Consider the following 20,151-nt stretch of genomic DNA (forward strand, 5'->3'; position numbering starts at 1 on the left):
ATTGATCATGACACAAGGAAGAACTTAACATTACACATGACCGGATGAAGGGGGGCCAGGCAAACAGTGTGAGATCAAACTGTGTGTGCCTGTCAGCAGACATAAGAAGTGGCAAATCTCCATTATTAGACAAATAAAAAATTGGAGCAAATAAAAAATTGGAGCGCTGATTTTGGGTTTTTGTATACAGTCTCTTTACAATTTAAAAAATCTATTACAAAAGCAATTGCTGAGATATGTTAATCAGATTTGTTCTATGTACTTGTTCTATGTACCATGCTACAGCGAACACGGCAAGAAATCGAGTACCATCTTGATGTGCTTCGTGCAACTAATGGTGCCCGTATAGAGGTGTATTAAATGAGGCAAAAAAACTTCAATAACTACTCCTCATTTTGTAATAATTTCCACAGATTTGTCTATTCATTTGCTTTTGTAATAAAACTGTTAATTTGTAAAGAGACTTTATGGACACCCTGTATAATTGTCCTTGTTAAAGTGACAGAATGGCTGCACTAATGCACACTGAACAAATCTAACAGTGACTGCTCATGCAGCACTGCAATAATCGGCCACAACGCTTAAAAGTCACTGGAATTTTTTAATAGGAAATGAAATAAGATAGTAACCATGCAAGAAAAATGATTAACTTTTGGTGATCACAGTGTTAGCAGAGGTATCCACTTGAAATTAAATTAACTGGCATGTTTGAATCCAGTGTTGAGTGTACTTGTAATGCACAAGGATCTGGGATTAGCACAGTTCCGACAACACAATGGGAACATAAAAAGTAAAAAGTTGGCGCCAGTAAGTAAAGCTGCCGCCTCCCAGCATTTTCCAACGCCAGGTCCATAACTAACAAAATCGATGAACTGCGCCTGTGCATCACATCCAACAAGCGTTTCCGTGACTGTTGCATTTTTCTGATATCAGTGACTCCACTATGCTTTCTATTCTGCCCTGCACCGAAAGTACTGAGCCCTAATTTCGCTGCATTATTATACTGTATATGATTGTGCAATGACAATAAAGATCTATCTATCTATCTATCTATCTATCTATCTATCTATCTATCTATCTATGTGGTCCAGTTCCACTTACCCACCTGGCTGGCCACATGCTTGCACTGTGTGATAAAGAGTGCACCAGTAAGGACCATTTTGACGGGAATACAATTTTTCTCACCCTGCCAACCCCGACTTTGATGAGTTTAGCACACCAATCAGACTTTTTAATCAGCGGAGAGACAAATTATCTCAGAACGAAAGTGGTCACCATCAGAATGTGATTAGCAATTACATACTGTATCTTTTTTCCCTCGCCTGAGACAAAGTCTGGAATTAAAGATTTCACATCAGTTCGAGGTCTCCTTGCAAATGGCTGCAGTTACAGCAGAAAGAGAAAAAAACAAATCTCATTAAACTCCATCTTGAGAAAAGCAGCATGGTGCATACAAATCTGAAACTGGAAGTGGCAAGCTGTTTTCATACAAAGGAGTTCATTTGGATAGCTGTGTATCGGTCTCCAGCATTGTATTATCTAATTTTATGTAATCATTTAATCAGCTTTGGGTAATAAACTGTTAGGTTTAGCAGTTTTACACTAATTGGTGGTCTGAAAAAGTATAATACATTAATGTCTGATGGCGGTTCGACCATCTGTCTATCTGCATGTGACTAGCTGTTTGTGCAGCGCTCTTTCTAATCCACACTGCCATGGCTGATTTGAATTCAGCATATTTACCACATATCATAATCCTATGTATGCATGTGCTCTATATGTTTGCACAATCATTCTCAACCTTTTTTTTCTCTCTATTATTAATAATGAATCATCTATTAATGGCGTTTTTTCTTTAAAGCAGGAGTTATTTTACACAGCAGTCACATACTCGCCTGTCTTCTCCCCTCATTGTGGATGAAATTCATGCACTGGAGTTGTCTGATGCAAATAGCTGTTTGCACAGAGATGTGTTAAAATTCTGCTGTTCAACAAAGACTTTTCAACAGAGTAACCCAGCTGAGGCAGACAGGGTTATTCTAGCCTGACTGAAATGTCCAAACGAGTTTTGTTTCTCTTGCAGTGGGGCTCAGCCAGCGCTATTCAGAGGTTAGCAGGCTGCATGTACACGAACTCGCAGTTTGTGATGCTCTTCTTCTGAGATATTAGTGAGAGATTAAAGTCAAGTGATTTCATTATGAAGTCTGTCAGCTGGAAGAAGCTGTCTATCACCCGAGCATACAAATTTCTCTTTGAATGGGTATGCTCTTTCATACATGTAGATTGGGGGATTAAATCTATTCATTTTATATATTCTCTGGGATTAACTTTTCAAAAAGTACTGTACATCTTTGTAGTCAGGAAAAGCTCTGGGTTTTTTTTGTTATCCTCTATTTTCCACTTTTCAGCTTTCTGAATGTAAGAGGATTTCTTGTGTATCTCTCTTTCTTCCTCGCTCTCTAGTTTTATCTTTCTGTCTGGCCTCTTTTCTCCCCCTCCTCTACTCTATGCAATGAAAGTCTTATTTTTCATCTGCCATCAGGCACTGCAGTGATTTATGAAGCAGCTCAGGAAGAAAGAGAGAGAGAAAGAAATTCAAAATGACAGATACAGGAGGCCTCCACCAAATAATTAAAATATCAGGGACTCTGATCATGTACAGCACATCTGCTGATAGGTTATGTGTCCCTGGTGATACAGCATGATTTAGAGTCTCTAATACTGCACCATATAATCATTACCACCCCAGTCGAGATTATGACGATGAGCACATCAATATGGCCCCCCACAAGATTACATCGAATCAAATCATGGGAGAGTAGGATTTGTGTATGCATGTATATATATTTATATATGTATACACACACACACATGCATACATACACACGTGCTTGTGTTAGTGTTTGCACATGCAGTCGTGTGTGTTCATATCATGAGTGTGTGTGTGTGTGCTAAGTGTGTGTTTCTCTGTACACATATGCATTACATAACAGCTCTGCATGCATATGGGTCAGCAGCACTTGATCAGCATAATGTCGGTGACAGCAGCAAAAACACGAAGAGGATTTAAACTTGAGGTGGAGAGAGACCAGGAGGGAGTGTGTGTGTGTGTGTGTGTGTGTGTGTGTGTGTGTGAAAAAGAGGGAGGGAGAGAGAGAGAGAGAGAGAGAGAGAGAGAGTTGACTTGAAAGAAAGCAGGGGAAAATGGAGAAGATAGAGAGCGGTGCTGATTTGCTGATGTTACTATTACTGACTAAGCTTAATGTGTGTGTGTGTGTGTGTGTTTTGTTGCATGCGTCTGTGTGTGTGATTTCTTGATTGGTTGTATGGTCATCAACTGACCTGCCATAGCTATTAAGAGCACAAAATTGACTGGTGATGGTGTGACTGACTCTCAGGAGCGCCTTGATTACAAATACACATTGTGTATTTGTGCGTGTGTGTGTGTGTGTGTGTGTGTGTGTGTGTTGAATGTCTTCCTGGTGTTTACCAGATAAGATTACTGTGTGTATGTCGGTGTTATTTGTCAGATCAGATTGAAACATGCTTTTATAGATGAATGATTGTGACACCAATGTGATTAGAGTGACATGAACGCACACATGGTTGTGTAATTTCTCTGCCTTGGGTTCATTTGATTTCTATCAGAATCACAATCAGAAATACTTTATTGATCCCTGAGGGGAAATTGGGTCACTTGCAGTTGCTCAGATTCTCGAGAGAAAAAAAATAGTGTGTGTGAGCAAACATGTGAACACATTGGATTTGATACACTTTATTTATCGGCCTAGGGGGTAAGTTTGTTTCCGCCTTGTGGAGCAGGTTCAGGTTAAGTATCTTGCTCAAGGGCTTTTCGGCAGATGTGGCCTCACCAGGGAACAAACCAGGCCCCATCCCGAAGGCCCAGCATGCATGTGTACTCATCTTCATCAGACGCGCCCATACTGTGTCTGAGTGTTTGTGCATGAGTGCTCTGTGATATATGTACAAAATGTATCTGGCAAAAGTGCTACCAGAGAAATGAGTACACTGTAACTACATTTTTCGTGCAAATGTGTCATCCTAAATGTCTTCAGTGCTATTTCATTTGCAGAATCAATGCAGAATTAATGCAGGATTAATTCAAAACACGCTCACTGACTAATACAATGGATAGTTTTTTTTTAAAAGCTGCCACCAGCAGCTCTGTAGCTCACTGTCTGTCGGTCACTCTGTCCACAAAGCTGCTCACCCTACAGCAACTGCAACGTTCGACATATGAGGCTGAAATTTGCCATGAAGGTCAAATGTTTGTTAGCGTATGTGTGCGTGTGTGTGTGTGTGTGAATGCAGGAACGTGTGGATGCATACACATACCTGGTTGCAGCTATTGCGAATTAGCACTGGTTTCTTTTTAGTGGCCTCAAAGCCGCTGGGTGCTGCCACATGGGAGTAACATTGAGTTTCTGCTAATGTGAGGTTTATTAACTATCCAGGCTGCAGAGAAACAGGGATTCAGAGGCTACCACTTTGTGCAGACCAGTGTAACAGACAGACAATTACGAGCTTGTTTGACACAGAGCCACTGTTTTACTTTGCTTTGACTGACGCACAGTTAGAGAGAGAATAGGGTGCAGGGACAAAGTCTGATAACAGGAATGACAAAAAAAAAAAAAAAAAATTATAACCTTTGGATTCAAATGTTATCGTCTAAAAGTGTTACCAGCCAATCTGCAGTAATGTATCCACCAAAGACAAATTACACTAATATTTAATGCTTGGCAGGTGTTTATGTCAGGCCGGGTGTGCAATTAACCAATAACAGCATATGGTAATGTGTGTATTGTGCATTCGTGCATGCTAGATGATCTCTGTGTGGTGTGTGCGCCTCTGTGTCTGACTCACCAGTGATGACCAGCGTGTGTGGGACCCCGGCCTCGTTGAGCATGCGTTGGATGTGGTTGTTGTAGAGGGTGAGCGCCTGTCCTTTCCCACTCTGAGGGTTCACCAGCAGCATCACCCGGCAGGGCCGACGCACCTCGCTGAACAGCACCCCTGGAGAGGAGAGAGAGAGAAAAGGATGAATGAGAACTGCGGACAGAGAGAGTAAACAACATGGCCAGTCAACAAGGCAAACAGTGCTCATCTTACTCTGTCACCTAGTCAAATCATTCTTAAAAGTTTAGATTTTTTAAAAGCAAACATTTATTTGATTAGAGCGAATAACTGCCCACTTGGCACCCATTGCACTCGTGGCTGGCCAGGAAGGGGCTTCCCTCTCTCTGTGGTCAATCAATCAATCAATCAAATTTTATTTATATAGCACCTTTCAAACAAATGCATGATATTCAAGGTGCTTTACATCTTGATTGACAAAGAAGCACAAAATAAGAAGTGAAAGGACAAGAAGACCGATGCACGCTCATAAAATATGGTTATTTAAAAAAAAAAAAAATACTGAATAAAATATAAAAAAAACAATATGGAACGATTTAAAACAATAAAGACACAGCAATAATAAAATAACTCAAGAATAAGATACCGAATAAAAATATAAAAACAATATGAAATGATTTAAAACAGTAAAAACACAGCAATAATAAAATAACTCAAGAATAAAGTTTAGATTTTTTAAAAGCAAACATTTGATTAGAGGTAATAACTGCCCACTTGGCACCCATTGCACTCGTGGCTGGCCAGGAAGGGGCTTCCCTCTCTCTGTGGTCCTTCCCAAGATTTCTTCCATTTTTTTCCCCTATTAACCTCTGTTTTCTTTGGGAGCTTTTTCTTGCCTGCTATGAGAGCTCAGCTCAGGGGTTGTCATGTTATTTCCAATATCTCTGGGCCTGTGAAGCCCCTTGAGACTGTAGCGGTGATTAAGGAACATGAACTTAAATAAACCTGAACTTAAACTTAAAACACACACTTGCTTTACATGTAATTTCACTTGTTTTATCTTTAAAAACAAATGGAGATACCTTGAAATAAAGCCCTTATCAAGAATATGGAAATGTAAGTCAAGAAAATTCTTGAAACAAGTTGATTGGCACTAGAAACACAGTTGCACTGGCATCATTTCACTCCACTGGCAGGCTTTTTACTCGCTGTAAGAAAAATAAAAATATATTGAAAGACTCAATCGTAAATTAAAGATGGAGACTTTTGCAATAGATACATTGCAGAGGAGAAGAAAGCTACAGAGGAACAAGAGGTTAAGAGAAGAAAATGGCCCCTCAACATAGTCGACAACATGTTGCTGTGCATGTGTGGGGAGTAAACAAGCACAAGCAGTTAAGGACTGAGCCACTGCACTGAAAAACCTCTCCAGGGGAAAAGAGGAGGAGAAAGATATGGAGGAAATGGTCCTCCTGGGATATTTGGTGATGAAGATGGAAACTCGACCCTTATCTGTCCTGACAGACTTTGGTGAAATTCCCACAATGGCGAAGATGGAAGGATACAATGTTTTGTTGGTGCTGAAATATTGAATGACCCACATAAAAAGGAGAGAGCTGCTGCAAGACTGACTCACTTAGAGAGGAAAAGAGGAAGGTGATGAGGATTTTGATGTACCTGGAATATTTAAGCAACACCTACACTTCAGTAGGAACCATATGCCCATACCTGCACATTCATATGTGTATGCTCTGCACAAACTGGCTGCATTACCTCCACCTGTAAAACTGATAATGTCTGCCCACATTGCTGCATATTTGCTCTCTCATTTGAGGAACTGATCATCTGAATAGATAGTAATGCAGACTTTCACATCTGTAAATCTGTCAGTGAAGAAAGAAATATCTGTACGTTTTAATAATAATCCGTATGTTTAATTTTTTACTCACTAGGTTCAGTTGGTGTTACTTGTTGCATTATTCCCTATTTATCTAAGTCTTATCTATATCCTACTCTTCGCTGCTGCAATGACCCAGTTTCTCCACTGAGGATCATTAAAGTTTCATCTAATCTAATCTACTGTCTGCGGCGCACATTTGCAAACCCTCATAAAACTGCGATGTGCACTGTAAACAACAACGGATTTGTTAATCACGGGTAAACATATGGGTCATGGTCAGCGGTATGCAAAAAGGAATCCTCTGTGCTTTGCACCTGAGAAAACATCAGCAAGCACACGGGCATTTATGCTACAGTATATTTAGTGGATTTCTGAACTGCAGTGTTGATGCAAATTAGTGTTCAAAATATCTTGGGGATCAAACGCATTTTAGAGCATTACACAGGGTTATGCAGATCTCACAAAAACAGATCCAAAATCTTTTTAAAGCACTCTGAAGATTAAGGTCTCTCAGCATGGGGCTAAAGAAGGAAGGAACTGGAGGGAGCTAGATTTGGCCCTCTGTCCCATAGCATCTTGAGAAGGAATAATTAAGCCTTAAGTATTAAACACTGTTTCACCAAAATATTGGCTCATGATGGCAAATGAGAGAATGCTGAGACCACCACAGGGAAGCTAGGGACCTAACAGATTTCTAAGAGAAACACAATAGAAGTGACTGATGACAACAGAATCATAACAACAGGGAAGACAGATGATGGTATCCTGTTGTTAGTACAAATTACACCATGGATCAGTTTGATTTCAAGGAGTATCTGACGGAAATGCTTTGCTTCTCCATCACTTGCCTTACTCAATTTGAAAAAAAAAAAAAAAAAAGACTTCATTTCGATACCTCTCATCCCTTCCCTCCTTTAAAATGCTGCTTTTTTCTAACAGCTCAGACGGGGAAAAGAAAAATTGAGCGACGAGAGACGTGTGACAGAGGAGCATCAGCCAGATTTGATTAGCTGCAGTCATGGAATACTTTTCAAGGTGGGTACACAGAATCCACTCTAAAGTTGAGCTGGCACGCTCCATTAAGACCATTTTCTGTGTCAAGATCCACATAAAAAGCACTATTTCCCAGAACAGCCCGATCGGCAAAAACCCCTGGAGTCATATTCCTTTTGGAGAGGGATCTCTTTTTTTTCTGGTGTTGAATGTTTAAAAAGATCAAAACCATTTCAGAGCAGAGCGAGGCGAGACGCCCAAACAAGTCTGACAGGCGATAAATGAGTCAGTATGGGCAGAACAACTGAAGTGTGGATTCTTCGGGGCTGAGCTCATCTAACTACATCGAAACCTAATTGGCAGGTTTTGCTTTCATAGGAAGTCGTGCACACCCACTGCAGCCACAGCGATACCACTGTAATGCGGTTCAAAAGGTCCGGAAATTCACATGTGCATGCACGTACAAGCACGAGCACACACACACACACACACACACACACAGACAAACACACCTTGACATATTTCTGTTCACCTGTGTCACTGGAATTTGAATGAGAATACCTAACATTTGCCTCAGTTTACCTCCGACGCACCCACATCTAAACATGTGGGGCGTCTGAGGTAAACTGCTGCTGTTTTCCTTCGAAGGCAGGATTGGAAAGAGCACTAAAACATTTCACTCCAGGTATCGTTACATTGTTGAAACTCTGATCATGCCAAATCACCCGTATAAAAATCAGTGACGTCTTGTTTCATGGTCTGTTTATTACCAGGTGTGTACAAGGAATTACTCAGTAACAAGTGGTTCTTAAAAAGAAATTATCTGGAAGCTGAAATCTAAGTACAAGATGAATGCATGCATAAGTATTGAGAAACTTGGAAAGTACATGAAATAATGTCCTGTCAGACTTTTAATTAATTGGTATTTTCTGATGTATGTACAGGCTTTCAATAAAAAAACAAAATAACCAATGAAATACCAATGACAGTGAGAGCAAAAATAAGACTTTATAGCTGGTGCTACTTTTAGAAATATTGCACTGAAAAAGGGAAAAAGGGAAGATATGTAGGGGATAGTGGGGTAATTTGTGCCAAAGGGCAAGTAGTGCCACCCCTGTTATCTAGAAAACCATAGAAGAAGTTGGTCATGTGACCACATATTTCTGAAGAGGCATCCATTTCACTCATCCTGCAAAGAAGGGAGACACATGGCTTGAGAGGTAAGCACATTTCAGTTCAAAAAACATTTTTTTGCCCTCCAAAGTAAAATTTCTATGATCGAGGTTTTTTGATTGCTGTGTTTGAACAATTATAGAAAACTTTGAAAACAGTTCACACGGGTTTTAGTACTTTAGTAAGCTACACCATGAGTCTATACAGTTAGCATGATGTTAGCTCAAAACAGCTGGGGGAGGCATTTTTTTCAAAATGGTGGGCTTGGGGTAATTTGTGCCAAAGGGCCTGGGGTAAATTGTGCCAGTGGCACAACTTGTGATCATATACTATATATTACTTTCTTGTATTTTATTGTTATTGTACATTGTCTTCTTACCTTTGATCACTAAAACTATTCAGATTCAGATGAAGATGATTTGCAGGTGCTCATTTTGGAAGTTTTATTTTGTTCTGGGTATGTGTTCATGTGGCGCTAGGCCTTGTTATAGAAAAGTGGCCTGTGATCTTGTTAAAATAATAAATAAATGTTAAATAAATAATTTTGTATTGAATTTGTTTTGCTTTTATATAGCATTATCATTTGTGAGATTAAAATGATCTGTTTTACTTCAATTATCAATGGCACAATTTACCCCAGTGTATTCTCTCTAATGGCACAATTTACCCCGCACCGGGGGCAAGTTGTGCCACAAAACCACTTTTTTTTTTCGAAAGCTATATTTCTCAAACAGTTTATATAAGATCCAAAGTGACTGTTCTCAGGGATGCACAACATCCTAAACTATATGTGCATATTTTAGTTGGAGGCATTACTGTAATCCCCTCGCTTTAAAGGCACTTTAAGTAAAAATTGGCACTACTTACCCCACTCTCCCCTATGTTATGGTGCAAAAGTTCAATATATAAAAAACAACTGCCTTTCCTAACACTTAAACAAACAAACAACAACAACAAAAAAAAGATTAATACCTGTGATCACTATAATTAGCAAAATTACTGGGAGCATAATTTTTGTGTTGAGCAAGCTTCATGGAATTCAATAAAATCAAAATTCAAAATTAAGTCAATTAGTCATGCAATTTCTCATTTCTACTGATTTATCAGGGGCCTGCTCCTTCATCCCCGGGGTGAAGTTTGCTATGAAGTCATCCCGAAAAACATAACCACCAGACTCCTGAGGGAACTGGAGAAACCGCAGAAGTGCCCTCATGAATCAGTTGGCATGACAGCTGGCACTAAAGGCCTTGACCTTGCTGTCTGTGCGCCCCGACACCCACGCAGACCTTGTTGTCTTATTCCAATCCCAGACCACTTCCTCTGCGCCGCCCCTCCCCTTTTCAAAACATTCCAGAGGGCACTATCTGCTTGTCTGTCTGTCCGTGCTTTGGGTTTGTCCCCTATCATTAGCTAGGCTGCTGTAGCATCATGGCAGGGAGCCAAAGATTGACACAAATCTAACAAAGCACATGTGAAGGAACAGAAGCACAGAGAAAAAAAACAACACAGTTTTAAACCCATATAATATCTATAAAGAGACATCATCCACCATGCAGGACACTACAATTGATCTTTTCAGCCCAGGGCAGTTATGAGGATTGGAGGTTAATAACAGTAGATAATGTGTCCAGTTTATTTGTTTAAGGATGGGTGAAGCTCCACCCTGATTGTTAGCTGATGATATATGGTGCTGCTGTTGACTATATAAGGTCACGGACAGTCTTTTTCATCCAATCCTGTGGTTGCGACAGGTTGTAGCATATGACACCACAGGCAGCACCCATCTACTTTGATCTGTTATCAGTTTGTGAGGTGATAATGTCCATAATATCTGTGATCGCCTTTGGCCTGGAAAGCTAATGCAGATAGTCTGCATTATGAAACAAATGATTTCTGAGACACAATGGTAACAGAGTTGGGAAGTTATGTAAACAAGTGAGGAAAAGAAAGCCAGATATTGGTGTGCATCACTGGGGAAAGTAGTGGACACTACTGTAGATTAAATTGGCATCTAATTGCATCATCAAGAATAGTTACTCCAGAGCGGCAGAGATGAAAGATGAAACAACAAAAATTGTACAGCAACAAAGTTACGCTCTGCCTTTCAACTACACTCACTTGATCTGTGATTACACACATCTCATCTGTCGTCTTCAAACCAGCAGCATGGGAATTGTCCTGAATCGTAATGGAACAATAACTACTGAGGTATTTGCCAAAGGAAATGACAGTTTAAATTAGAGGCAAAAAACCCAAAAACCGGAAAAAAATTGGCAGGATGTCTTATAGTCGCAGTGTGGGTACATAGTGTCTAAGAACAGCTGCCTTGCTCAGTACTGTGTGACAAAACTCTCCTCTACATTCAGCGGTGTGTCAGCTTTCATTAGACACATGCGTACATGACGGCTTGTTTATCTGCAAACTCCAGCTTTCCATCTCCCACTTTTCTTTGAGAGCAGAGAGAGCACTGCGCCATTCTCAGCACCACAAAAACAGGGCAATTTTACAAATAAAAATTTGTCCGTCTGAGGCATCCACTCATCCACATAACAGATATCAAGTGGCTTGGCCCCAGACTGCTGCTGACTAATGCAACATGTTGCAGGATTCAAAAGAAACATTAAAAAAAAAAAAATCCATGACCTCACATGGCCATCTGCCCATCTCCGCTGTGTCATCCCAGCTTTTTGACGACTCATACTTGAACTAGTGATGACCCACGTGTGGGTCAACCACGCATGCTGGTGTCTCACTTGACTTCCTTCAAAGCTCCCCGTCAGCAGTGAAGCATGACACAGCTTTATTGTCTGCGATTAAGACTGAAATAGCAATCTTTATGGAGACTGAAAAGTGCCTGGGTTTTATCACGCTCCACTGAGCCCAATACACCACTCAGCCGGTATAATTTTGAAACTCTAATAGGCCCATTCCCACCCTGTCTAGATTCGGTCTCCTAAGGGATTTAAAGCGAGAGAGGAGGGACTTAGGCGTTGATGTGTTTGAGGAGTGTGTTTAATGTTGAGATGAGTTCAATGTCAGTTACTACACAAAATTTAGCTTTAATTTATCACTGAACAGGAAGTGAGGTACAGCACTCCAACATTGCAGAACAGAAAATGTACTCACATCCTTCAAACTGTGGCCATATACTGCGCAGGATTTCAGCCACTTGGCATTTTGCTGTCAACTACTCATTATGGCTCCATAAAGGGAAGTGACCATGAGTCACAGTTAAATCATGTCTGGGTATCTCTACGTTTATGTCTTGGTTAAGCCACAAGAAACCATATCTGCTTGACTGTGGACCTTTGAATGGTGGTTATCAGTCAAATCCCTCATAACACCGTTAAGGTGTGACATATTTGGCTTTCTTCCATTTACAGCATCATCTTTATCAGCCGCTGTCTCTGCATTTCATGGTTCAACCTAGGGCTGGGTGATAGATCGATTCAATCAATTCATTGGTCATTTTAATTATGTTTTAAATCGATCAAAAAATGGCTGAATCATAAAATCGAGATTTTGACTGCATATAATGTTATAAAAGCAGCTGAGCGCTCTGTCAAACAAGGCAAACAATTCACTTGTCTACAAAGAACGTGCATGCCCAGAAATACATGTGCGAATCACCAGTCACATGAACATGCCTGCTACGATTCCCATCATTTAGTCAGTTAGTTGCAGTTTGTGAGGACAGTGTAGGACAGTGCTTAAAGTTTTTATATTTCTACAATGATTTGTCTGTGATTTACATTCCTGGTCATAAGCATTCCCTTATGATCAGCCAAACACAGTGTGTGTCCTTGCCTAGACTAGTCAACCGCAAAGACACATCAAATAGCACCAGTTTAATTGCAGAGATGCCATTTTTATTTAAGTATAAAATGTTTTTAAGTCAAAAATAATCCAGGCTCAATATGGCATGATTCGAAGAAATTCCAGTCTAGTTAAAAGATCTCTAATCTGAGTATCCACTGTGTACATGTAATGTGTCATTGGTATGGTTATCATAGCGCACATATGAATAATTCAGGCACACGCTGATATTTTTATGCGTGTTACTCAGTGGTGGTGGCGGCTCTGAACCTTGACAAACCCCCATTAGGAGGGAATCCAGTTTCCACATTAAAGGGATTAATGGATTAACATGTATTCGGCCTAGCGCTCATACTCTCCCTGTAATATGGCAGATATGTCCAATCACAGTCTGCTAAATGTTAGCTCTGCCCCAGGCCAGCTACTGTAACTGTGTTACAAGTGACTGCCATGTGATAACTTTGATTTATGCGGTTTTAAATATTACTTCGCTGGAAGTGAAAAGTCACAAGGTCATTCAAATCCTGATGAAAAAACTAATTCAAACATACACTGGCATCAGTCTCCTTTTTAGAAATATAATAGTGCAATAATGATCCTCTAAACAAGATAAACAAGGCTATAGGAGCCTACAGAACCAAATTCAACTTTATGATAGTGTAGTAATTCAAAATAGAGCCCAACTAGAGTGAGTTTAGCTGTTTGAATCCCACCAATATAAACAACAACAACAAAAAATAGGTGTTCTTCACAAATGTTCTCATTTACTGTATGTTTTCTTTTCCTGTTTTCATATGATGTGCAGTATGGTGAACAGAGTTTTGGTGATTCTTTCCCCTTCACTACATTTCTGACTCTAGTTAATTCATCTGTGTGGCTTGCTGCAGAGGTTGCTGCAGAGGTGACAACTGTTCTCCATAATGTCTCTGCATAAGAGAGGAAACTGTTCAAGCATGTAAGCAGATCTTGGCTGAGCCAGACCACAAAGGGTGTGGAGGGAGGAGGAAGAGGAGGAGGAGGAGGAGGAGGAGGAGGAGGAGGCTGTGGTTAGCTTTCTGTAGATCTATATTGAGAGAGGAATAAAAGAGGCATAAAATGACAAGCAAATGAGTTTTTTTTATTGAAATAATGTTGTATTGTCTCCCTCTAGTTATTCCAACAATAATTCCTACACGGTGCAAGACAAGAAGAAAAGAGAGAAGTGGAGAGTGGAGGGAGTGGAGAGGATGGAACCGCTGTCTGTCCCTCCATGGAATGGTGTGCGTCCCATATGGGTATTTTAGGCTGCAGGGTCAGATTAGGGAGGGGAGGTTAAATTGCCGAAAGAAAACAAACTCCAAAGCAAAGACTTTCTAGACAGTGGGCGAATTACATTGCCACTAATTTAATGTTTAGAGTGAGTTTGCCTTCAATAGGAACTTGAGCTTTGACTCTAAATTAGCAACAGCTCAGTTGCCCCTTCATGTGCATTTCTGCAGCGTGTTTACTCCCTGCATCTAAGAGGGATTCCTCTCTAGTTCATCCATTAAGTCTACTAGCTGGTTTTAACTAAAAACCTTTAGCTTTCATGCATTAAGCACTTGGTAAGCAAAACATCACATTACTAAACACCGTGGAAAGGGCTCAGTCCATTAAAAACAAAAGCACTGTCTGCCAGCATGTGGAGGAAATGGACTTCCCACCATAAAAAAAGCCACAACCACATGTTCTTCTACCAGGCAAAGTCTGTGACTTTCTCTGAGGGGAACCAGCTGCTCTGTAGGCTGAATAGTCAATTAGTGGTTGTTGTCGGCGTATCAGTGAATGACTTGAGAGACCGTTTCTGAGAATAGCAAACTGGGTGAGCAGCGCTTGCTGTGCAGTGCGCTTTTTGTGCTTGGCAACATACAGGGGGGTGGACACCGTAAAGAAAACACCAGTGCTGAAACAAACAGTCACTTAGTTAGCTGAGAAACAGCAAATTAACAGGTGATGGTTTTGATAATTGATTAATCACTTTACCAATTTATCAAGTAAAGGCACCAAATATTGGCAGGTTACATCTTTACAAATACTAAAATTTGAGTGCTTTTCTCCATTTTGCATGATTATAAAATGAATACTTTGGGTTGTTTGAGTGCTGGCCAGACTGAGAAATCAATTTCATGTCATCATTTTGGACTGTGGTAACTTGATGAGCATTTGTATTTATTTTTGGCACTTTATATACTAAATAATTAATTGGTTATTTTAAAAAGAATCAACAGATCACTCAATAAAGAAAAGAATCATTAGGATATCATCATATCTTAATCATAATCACAGCAACTAATAAGGATTGGATTCACAGAATGCCGCTCATGTGAATATGTGATAATCATATCATATATAGTAAATATGGAGAAAGGTCAACCTTCACCTTCAGAACAGCTTCAGTCCCACTTTGAACACTGTTACAAAAGTCCTGACGTGTGTTTAAAGTCACTTTAAGTCGCAGTGTTTCGCAACTCTCTTGTTACGTCTCTAATGAGCTTCAACTTTCAACCACTTTGTCTGTGTTTGGTGTATGTTGTAATGATTCTGACGACTTGTCCTTTGGCTACTTTATGTCATTTGCAGTTTTTTTTTTTGTGTGACTCTATTAGATGCTTCAAATTTCTTCTTCTCTTCTTCTGCATTTGAAAATGCAAACACAAACGCTGAAATTGTCAAAAATCTTAAAGTGATATGGAAGTTTAATAAAATATATGCTTGCATGTTCTTGAGGTCAATATACAATGGCAATCACAATTACAATTTGCATTTGGCAGATGCTTTTATCCAAAGTGACATACATATGAGATTTTTATACACCACAAGCAAAGATCTATTCAGGAGAGAATAAAGACATCAAGTGCCATCAAGTGCCATAAGTGTATATATACGACTACTCAGGTTCACCAGTTGCTCCAGTGATTCCTGCCTCTCCAATGCAGATCCTCTGATTTTTTTGCCTCCTCATTCATGTGTACTGCATTCACAAAACGACTTTCAGTTACATTATGAAAATTCAGCAGCCAGCATTTAAACGTATTAGACCACAGCTTCCTTATTTGACACAGTTTGATTTATGTCTTGTTCATATTTTAGTGAGAACAATGTTTTAGTGGGAATTTTGTGAATGCGAAAACCAGAAGATCTGTGTTCTCCAGCAGAGCTCCCGGTGAGAGGCAAATGTTTTACTACATTTCCTACATTGCTTTAAAGCTGACACAGACTGATGCATACCGCTATACTGGCACTCAACTAACATGATGTGCTTGTGTTGCTGTTTCGGTGACTATATTTTTTTTTTTTGTTACTTCAAAGTTCAAGTCCTTTTTTAAGTCCTGGATTTTACTAAATTTCACAGGCATCCCCCATCATTTGGATTAGCGCTGCCTCTCTAAACATGCTGAGAGAAAGGGCATGATGTCAGCACTGACACAGAGCTGCTGTGATCCCCCAGAGCCCAGGAAAACTCAAGAGAAAGAGAGAGGGAGAGAGAGAGAGAGAGAGAGAGAGAGAGAAAGAGAGAGAGAGAGAGAGAGAGAGAGAGAAAGCGAGTGACTGAGTCAGAGGTCTTGACAGCACGTCAAGCTCTATCGTAGCGAACGTCCAACTAGAAAGAGTCCTCAGGGAAGGGACTGCTGCTACCACACACACACACACACACACACACACACACACATGCACACACAGAAGCCAAGAAACCTCACGAACCTCTGGCTTTGAGGAGAAAGTGCACACGACTGTATGCTGGTATACTTATGGTAAGCTGATAATATCAGATCATGGTAGGAAGACAGACGCGCTACTATAACTGAACTACACAGATTTTTTTTCCCCAGTTTAAGAAATCAGGAAGTTTCATCATTCTTGTCTTGTTCAAGGCTGACTAACCACAAGGGTGTGATTCTCAGTGGAATAAGAAAAGCTCTCGTAGTTTTTTCAGCTTCTCACATCCTTGAAAGACATACCGCACATTTGCTCTATTTGCTCACTGAACTCTGATAACACCCATGCACACGTGTCAATATATAATAGAGGAATAGAGAAAGTATTAGCAAAGACCTATAAGAAACAGTAATGACATTAGTGGATGTGAAATTCACATTGCACTACAGATGAGTCAAAAGCAGGAAGAACAACTTTAGTTTACTGAACACTGATGCTATATTCATATAGTGCTCCTCAGGGCGAGACAGTAAACCAGATGTCCATGGTTTTTAGTAAGAGAACGATGGTAAACTCTAACAATGCTGGCATAAAACTCCTCTCTACTGTGCCTGCAGACTGATAGTAAAAGTTGTTTAAAAGGATTTTGAAACAACAACTCAGACGTGTTCGACTCCAAACCTTCAGGCTACTCATTTGAACAGGTGCAGACTCACAGAGATGAAACTTTATAGAAAGAGTGTCCTTCTATAATTATTTTTAAGTTGCACGGCAGCAAGAAAACAAACACGTTTCAGCCCTTGGGCATCTTCAGCAGAGTGACCCATATGTACAAATCACCCAGGGTATCAATAACTGTGCTTGATACGCTGCAAATATGATCCATCATATTACAGCTTCGAGAATTCAAAAACAACACAAGATAAGAAATTCTCAAGAAGAGGAGGGAACAAGACAACATTAACTCCTCATTTAACTGTTTTGGATGATCTGTTTGCAAATAATGAATCCCAAAACTTCTGGTGCTCCTTCCCTCTTTTCTCATCGGCATCGCTATCTCAAAACCTGGAAATCTCAGCCTACAGACATTAGGACAAGAACTGCGAAAATGTCTGCCTATGGGAGATTTCTCACCTCTGTTCCTTCTGTTGCTTTTGTGATCAGAGATTCTGCTTTTTGAGCTCTCTGGTGGCCTTCCCCACAAACCAGAATAAAAAAAAATACAAAGCATATTTGTTTTTGCATGTGATTCTAAGTTCGATTTACCACGTGTATTTATACTCCTGCTCCTCTTTTGTCTTCCAAAGAAAACAAGGTAGTAAAACAGAAAAAGCTTTCATCATTTTGGAGTCTGGAGAAGGTACACCACCACACTTTTGTTTTATGAAGTTTCACAAAGCTGTTCTAATTTACTGCACAATATTTATTCATTGAAAGTGAGATTCATATCTATTCTGTCTATATCTACTGATTTCTGCAAAATTTAACCTATAAGATATTTTCAAATTACATGAGATACTGACAGTGAAAAGAATATATAAAAAAGATTTTATTGTATCAGCTGACATGATACAATAAAATGATTCATAGCTGAATCTTTTATTTATCAAAAATCACAGTGCATTTATCAAAATCACTGTGGTTAACTGACCTGCCACAATGCCTCAGTGAATGTAAATGTAGCATTACACATCTGATTAACACAAACTGAGCATAATGTGCAAACTATTCTCCTTCCTGTCATGGCCAAGGCTCACTGAAATGACCAAGGGAAATCCAACAATGTCCAGTAATAATGTCACAAAATCTGTATCGAGGTATTAAGTAGAAAATATTGTGATATTTTGTCTAGACAGCCCAGTCCTGTTAGAATATAATGAGACTGTCTCTAAGTTTGACACTGAGCAAATGAAACTCAAGGCACACAATGAGCTCACTTGCTCAAACTGTGTGGCCTATCAGTTAAGAAACACTGATCTGCTGTAGATTTTTGAGTCCTTATCCAGGGCTCAAACATTTCTCCTGTAACACTCCTATTTACACACCCCACATTAAATGTTACTTGCTGCACTGCTGCTGCTCTGTTGAACATCCAGTAGAAGTAATACAGGAAGGTTGCAGGTTGGAGGGACATTATTGGCACAATCTGAAAAAACACTGAAATACTAGAGGATGAGACTCTTTTCATCCTTTAAAAAAGGCATCACATGATGCAATATAAACACATTCCTATTGTTTTCACTTGGGAAAGTGTGCGTGATGGAGCATACAAGTAGTATTGCCCCTGCCTGGACTCTGTCTTGTCCAGAGGAAATGTTTTAGTAATAGAATTGCATGGCTGGGAGAGGCCTGGTTTTTGCTGCTAAAAGGAGGCAGGCCAGTCCCTGGAGAATGTGGAACAAAGTGCATCTTATCTTACTTTCCATCATTGTTATTCCCATGATTTCACACTGCACTAACAGCATCAATTTGTCATGGAGCTTTAGGACAGGTCGTGATCGCAGTGGCGTTTTAAAAGCTATTTAAAACAAATGTTACGCCTCACCAGGTCTCCGTTGTGCACTCTTCCCTAAATGCATTTTGGATTTGGTTTAACAATTGTTTTATTTGACTATAGAAGGTGATATTTTTTGTCAGTATTCAAATGACATCTGTAGTTTTGGCCCTGTCTGCAGTATGATGTGGCGATCAGACTGACAGCTATGATAATAAAGGTTTCAGAGAACAGGGGTGACAATTCATTCATACATGCATTGGGGGATAAAAATACCTTTGTTTTGCATCTCAATTGCCCGTCACTTCCTTTGATGAAGACTGAGATTCAACTGGTATTGGTTTCTGAAGGCTGATACTAATATTTTTTGGACTGCATGTACAATAGCCAATAGTTGAGGTGGACTGCAAATGTGAATACCTTGATTGTATTTTTGTTCTGGTAAATTTATCCCACTTGTTATAATAAGTTATAATAATCCTCTACAGGTAAATTAATATAGTTTACCAGCCCTTGTCAAAAAGCTAAATTTGGACACTGCAAATAGCTCGTAGTAGTATACTGAGCAATTCTATGATAAATACATAATCAATAAAAACTGCATCATATCCATCACATTGGAGGTGACAGCACTGGCCAATAATTAACCGTTTTAATGAAAGGCTATCTGTCTGACACTAATGGCCACTGTTTGAAGAAAAAGGTGGAAGCACTGCTCTGCACTCAGTTGTGCTGCTTTATCAGACATGGTGAAGGTGACTAATCCAGCTGAGTAAACTTCAATGAATCCATTCTTCACAGGGCTGCCCATTACTGCTTGTGTGGTTACCATGGTGACAGAGGCCAGGTTCCCTCCCCCATTTACCTGCTGAAACACCGTGGCTTATGATGATCGGACATCTGGATTTTAATTAAAGGCAATGAACGAATGCTCTTGTGCAAATGATTTTACAATCAATGAGTGCGGTCGATCGGATGCAGATAGACGTCAAGGCCTCCCAGATGCGATGCTACGCTTTGTGATTGGACATTTGAACCAGAGTGCGCAAGCCGGATCACAGCCCAGAGCGACCGATTTAATCAATAATGACCTCTCAGCTTGTTGTTAGTCAATTGTCATCTCCTGATTGACAACTCACTCTAAAGCCTAAATACCGTCTACAGCAGGATTGAGTTCATTTATCCACAGACAGGGCTCAATACTCTTTAGCTAATGTGCGTACAC

The 20,151-nt window shown here is 39.9% G+C and overlaps 1 protein-coding gene across 1 annotated transcript in view; it reads right to left on the minus strand.

Annotated features, from left to right (window-relative positions):
- Positions 1–20,151, minus strand: part of LOC115379969 (sphingosine kinase 1) — a 49,479-nt gene that overhangs the window by 25,685 nt on the left and 3,643 nt on the right. Inside the window, exon 2 of the mRNA XM_030081004.1 lies at positions 4,885–5,034. Coding sequence (XP_029936864.1) covers positions 4,885–5,034 — 150 coding nt within the window. The remainder of the gene's footprint in view (positions 1–4,884; positions 5,035–20,151) is intronic.

The sequence above is a fragment of the Myripristis murdjan genome, chromosome 1, assembly GCF_902150065.1.
Source record: "Myripristis murdjan chromosome 1, fMyrMur1.1, whole genome shotgun sequence".
In the NCBI taxonomy this organism is placed as follows: Eukaryota; Metazoa; Chordata; class Actinopteri; order Holocentriformes; family Holocentridae; genus Myripristis; species Myripristis murdjan.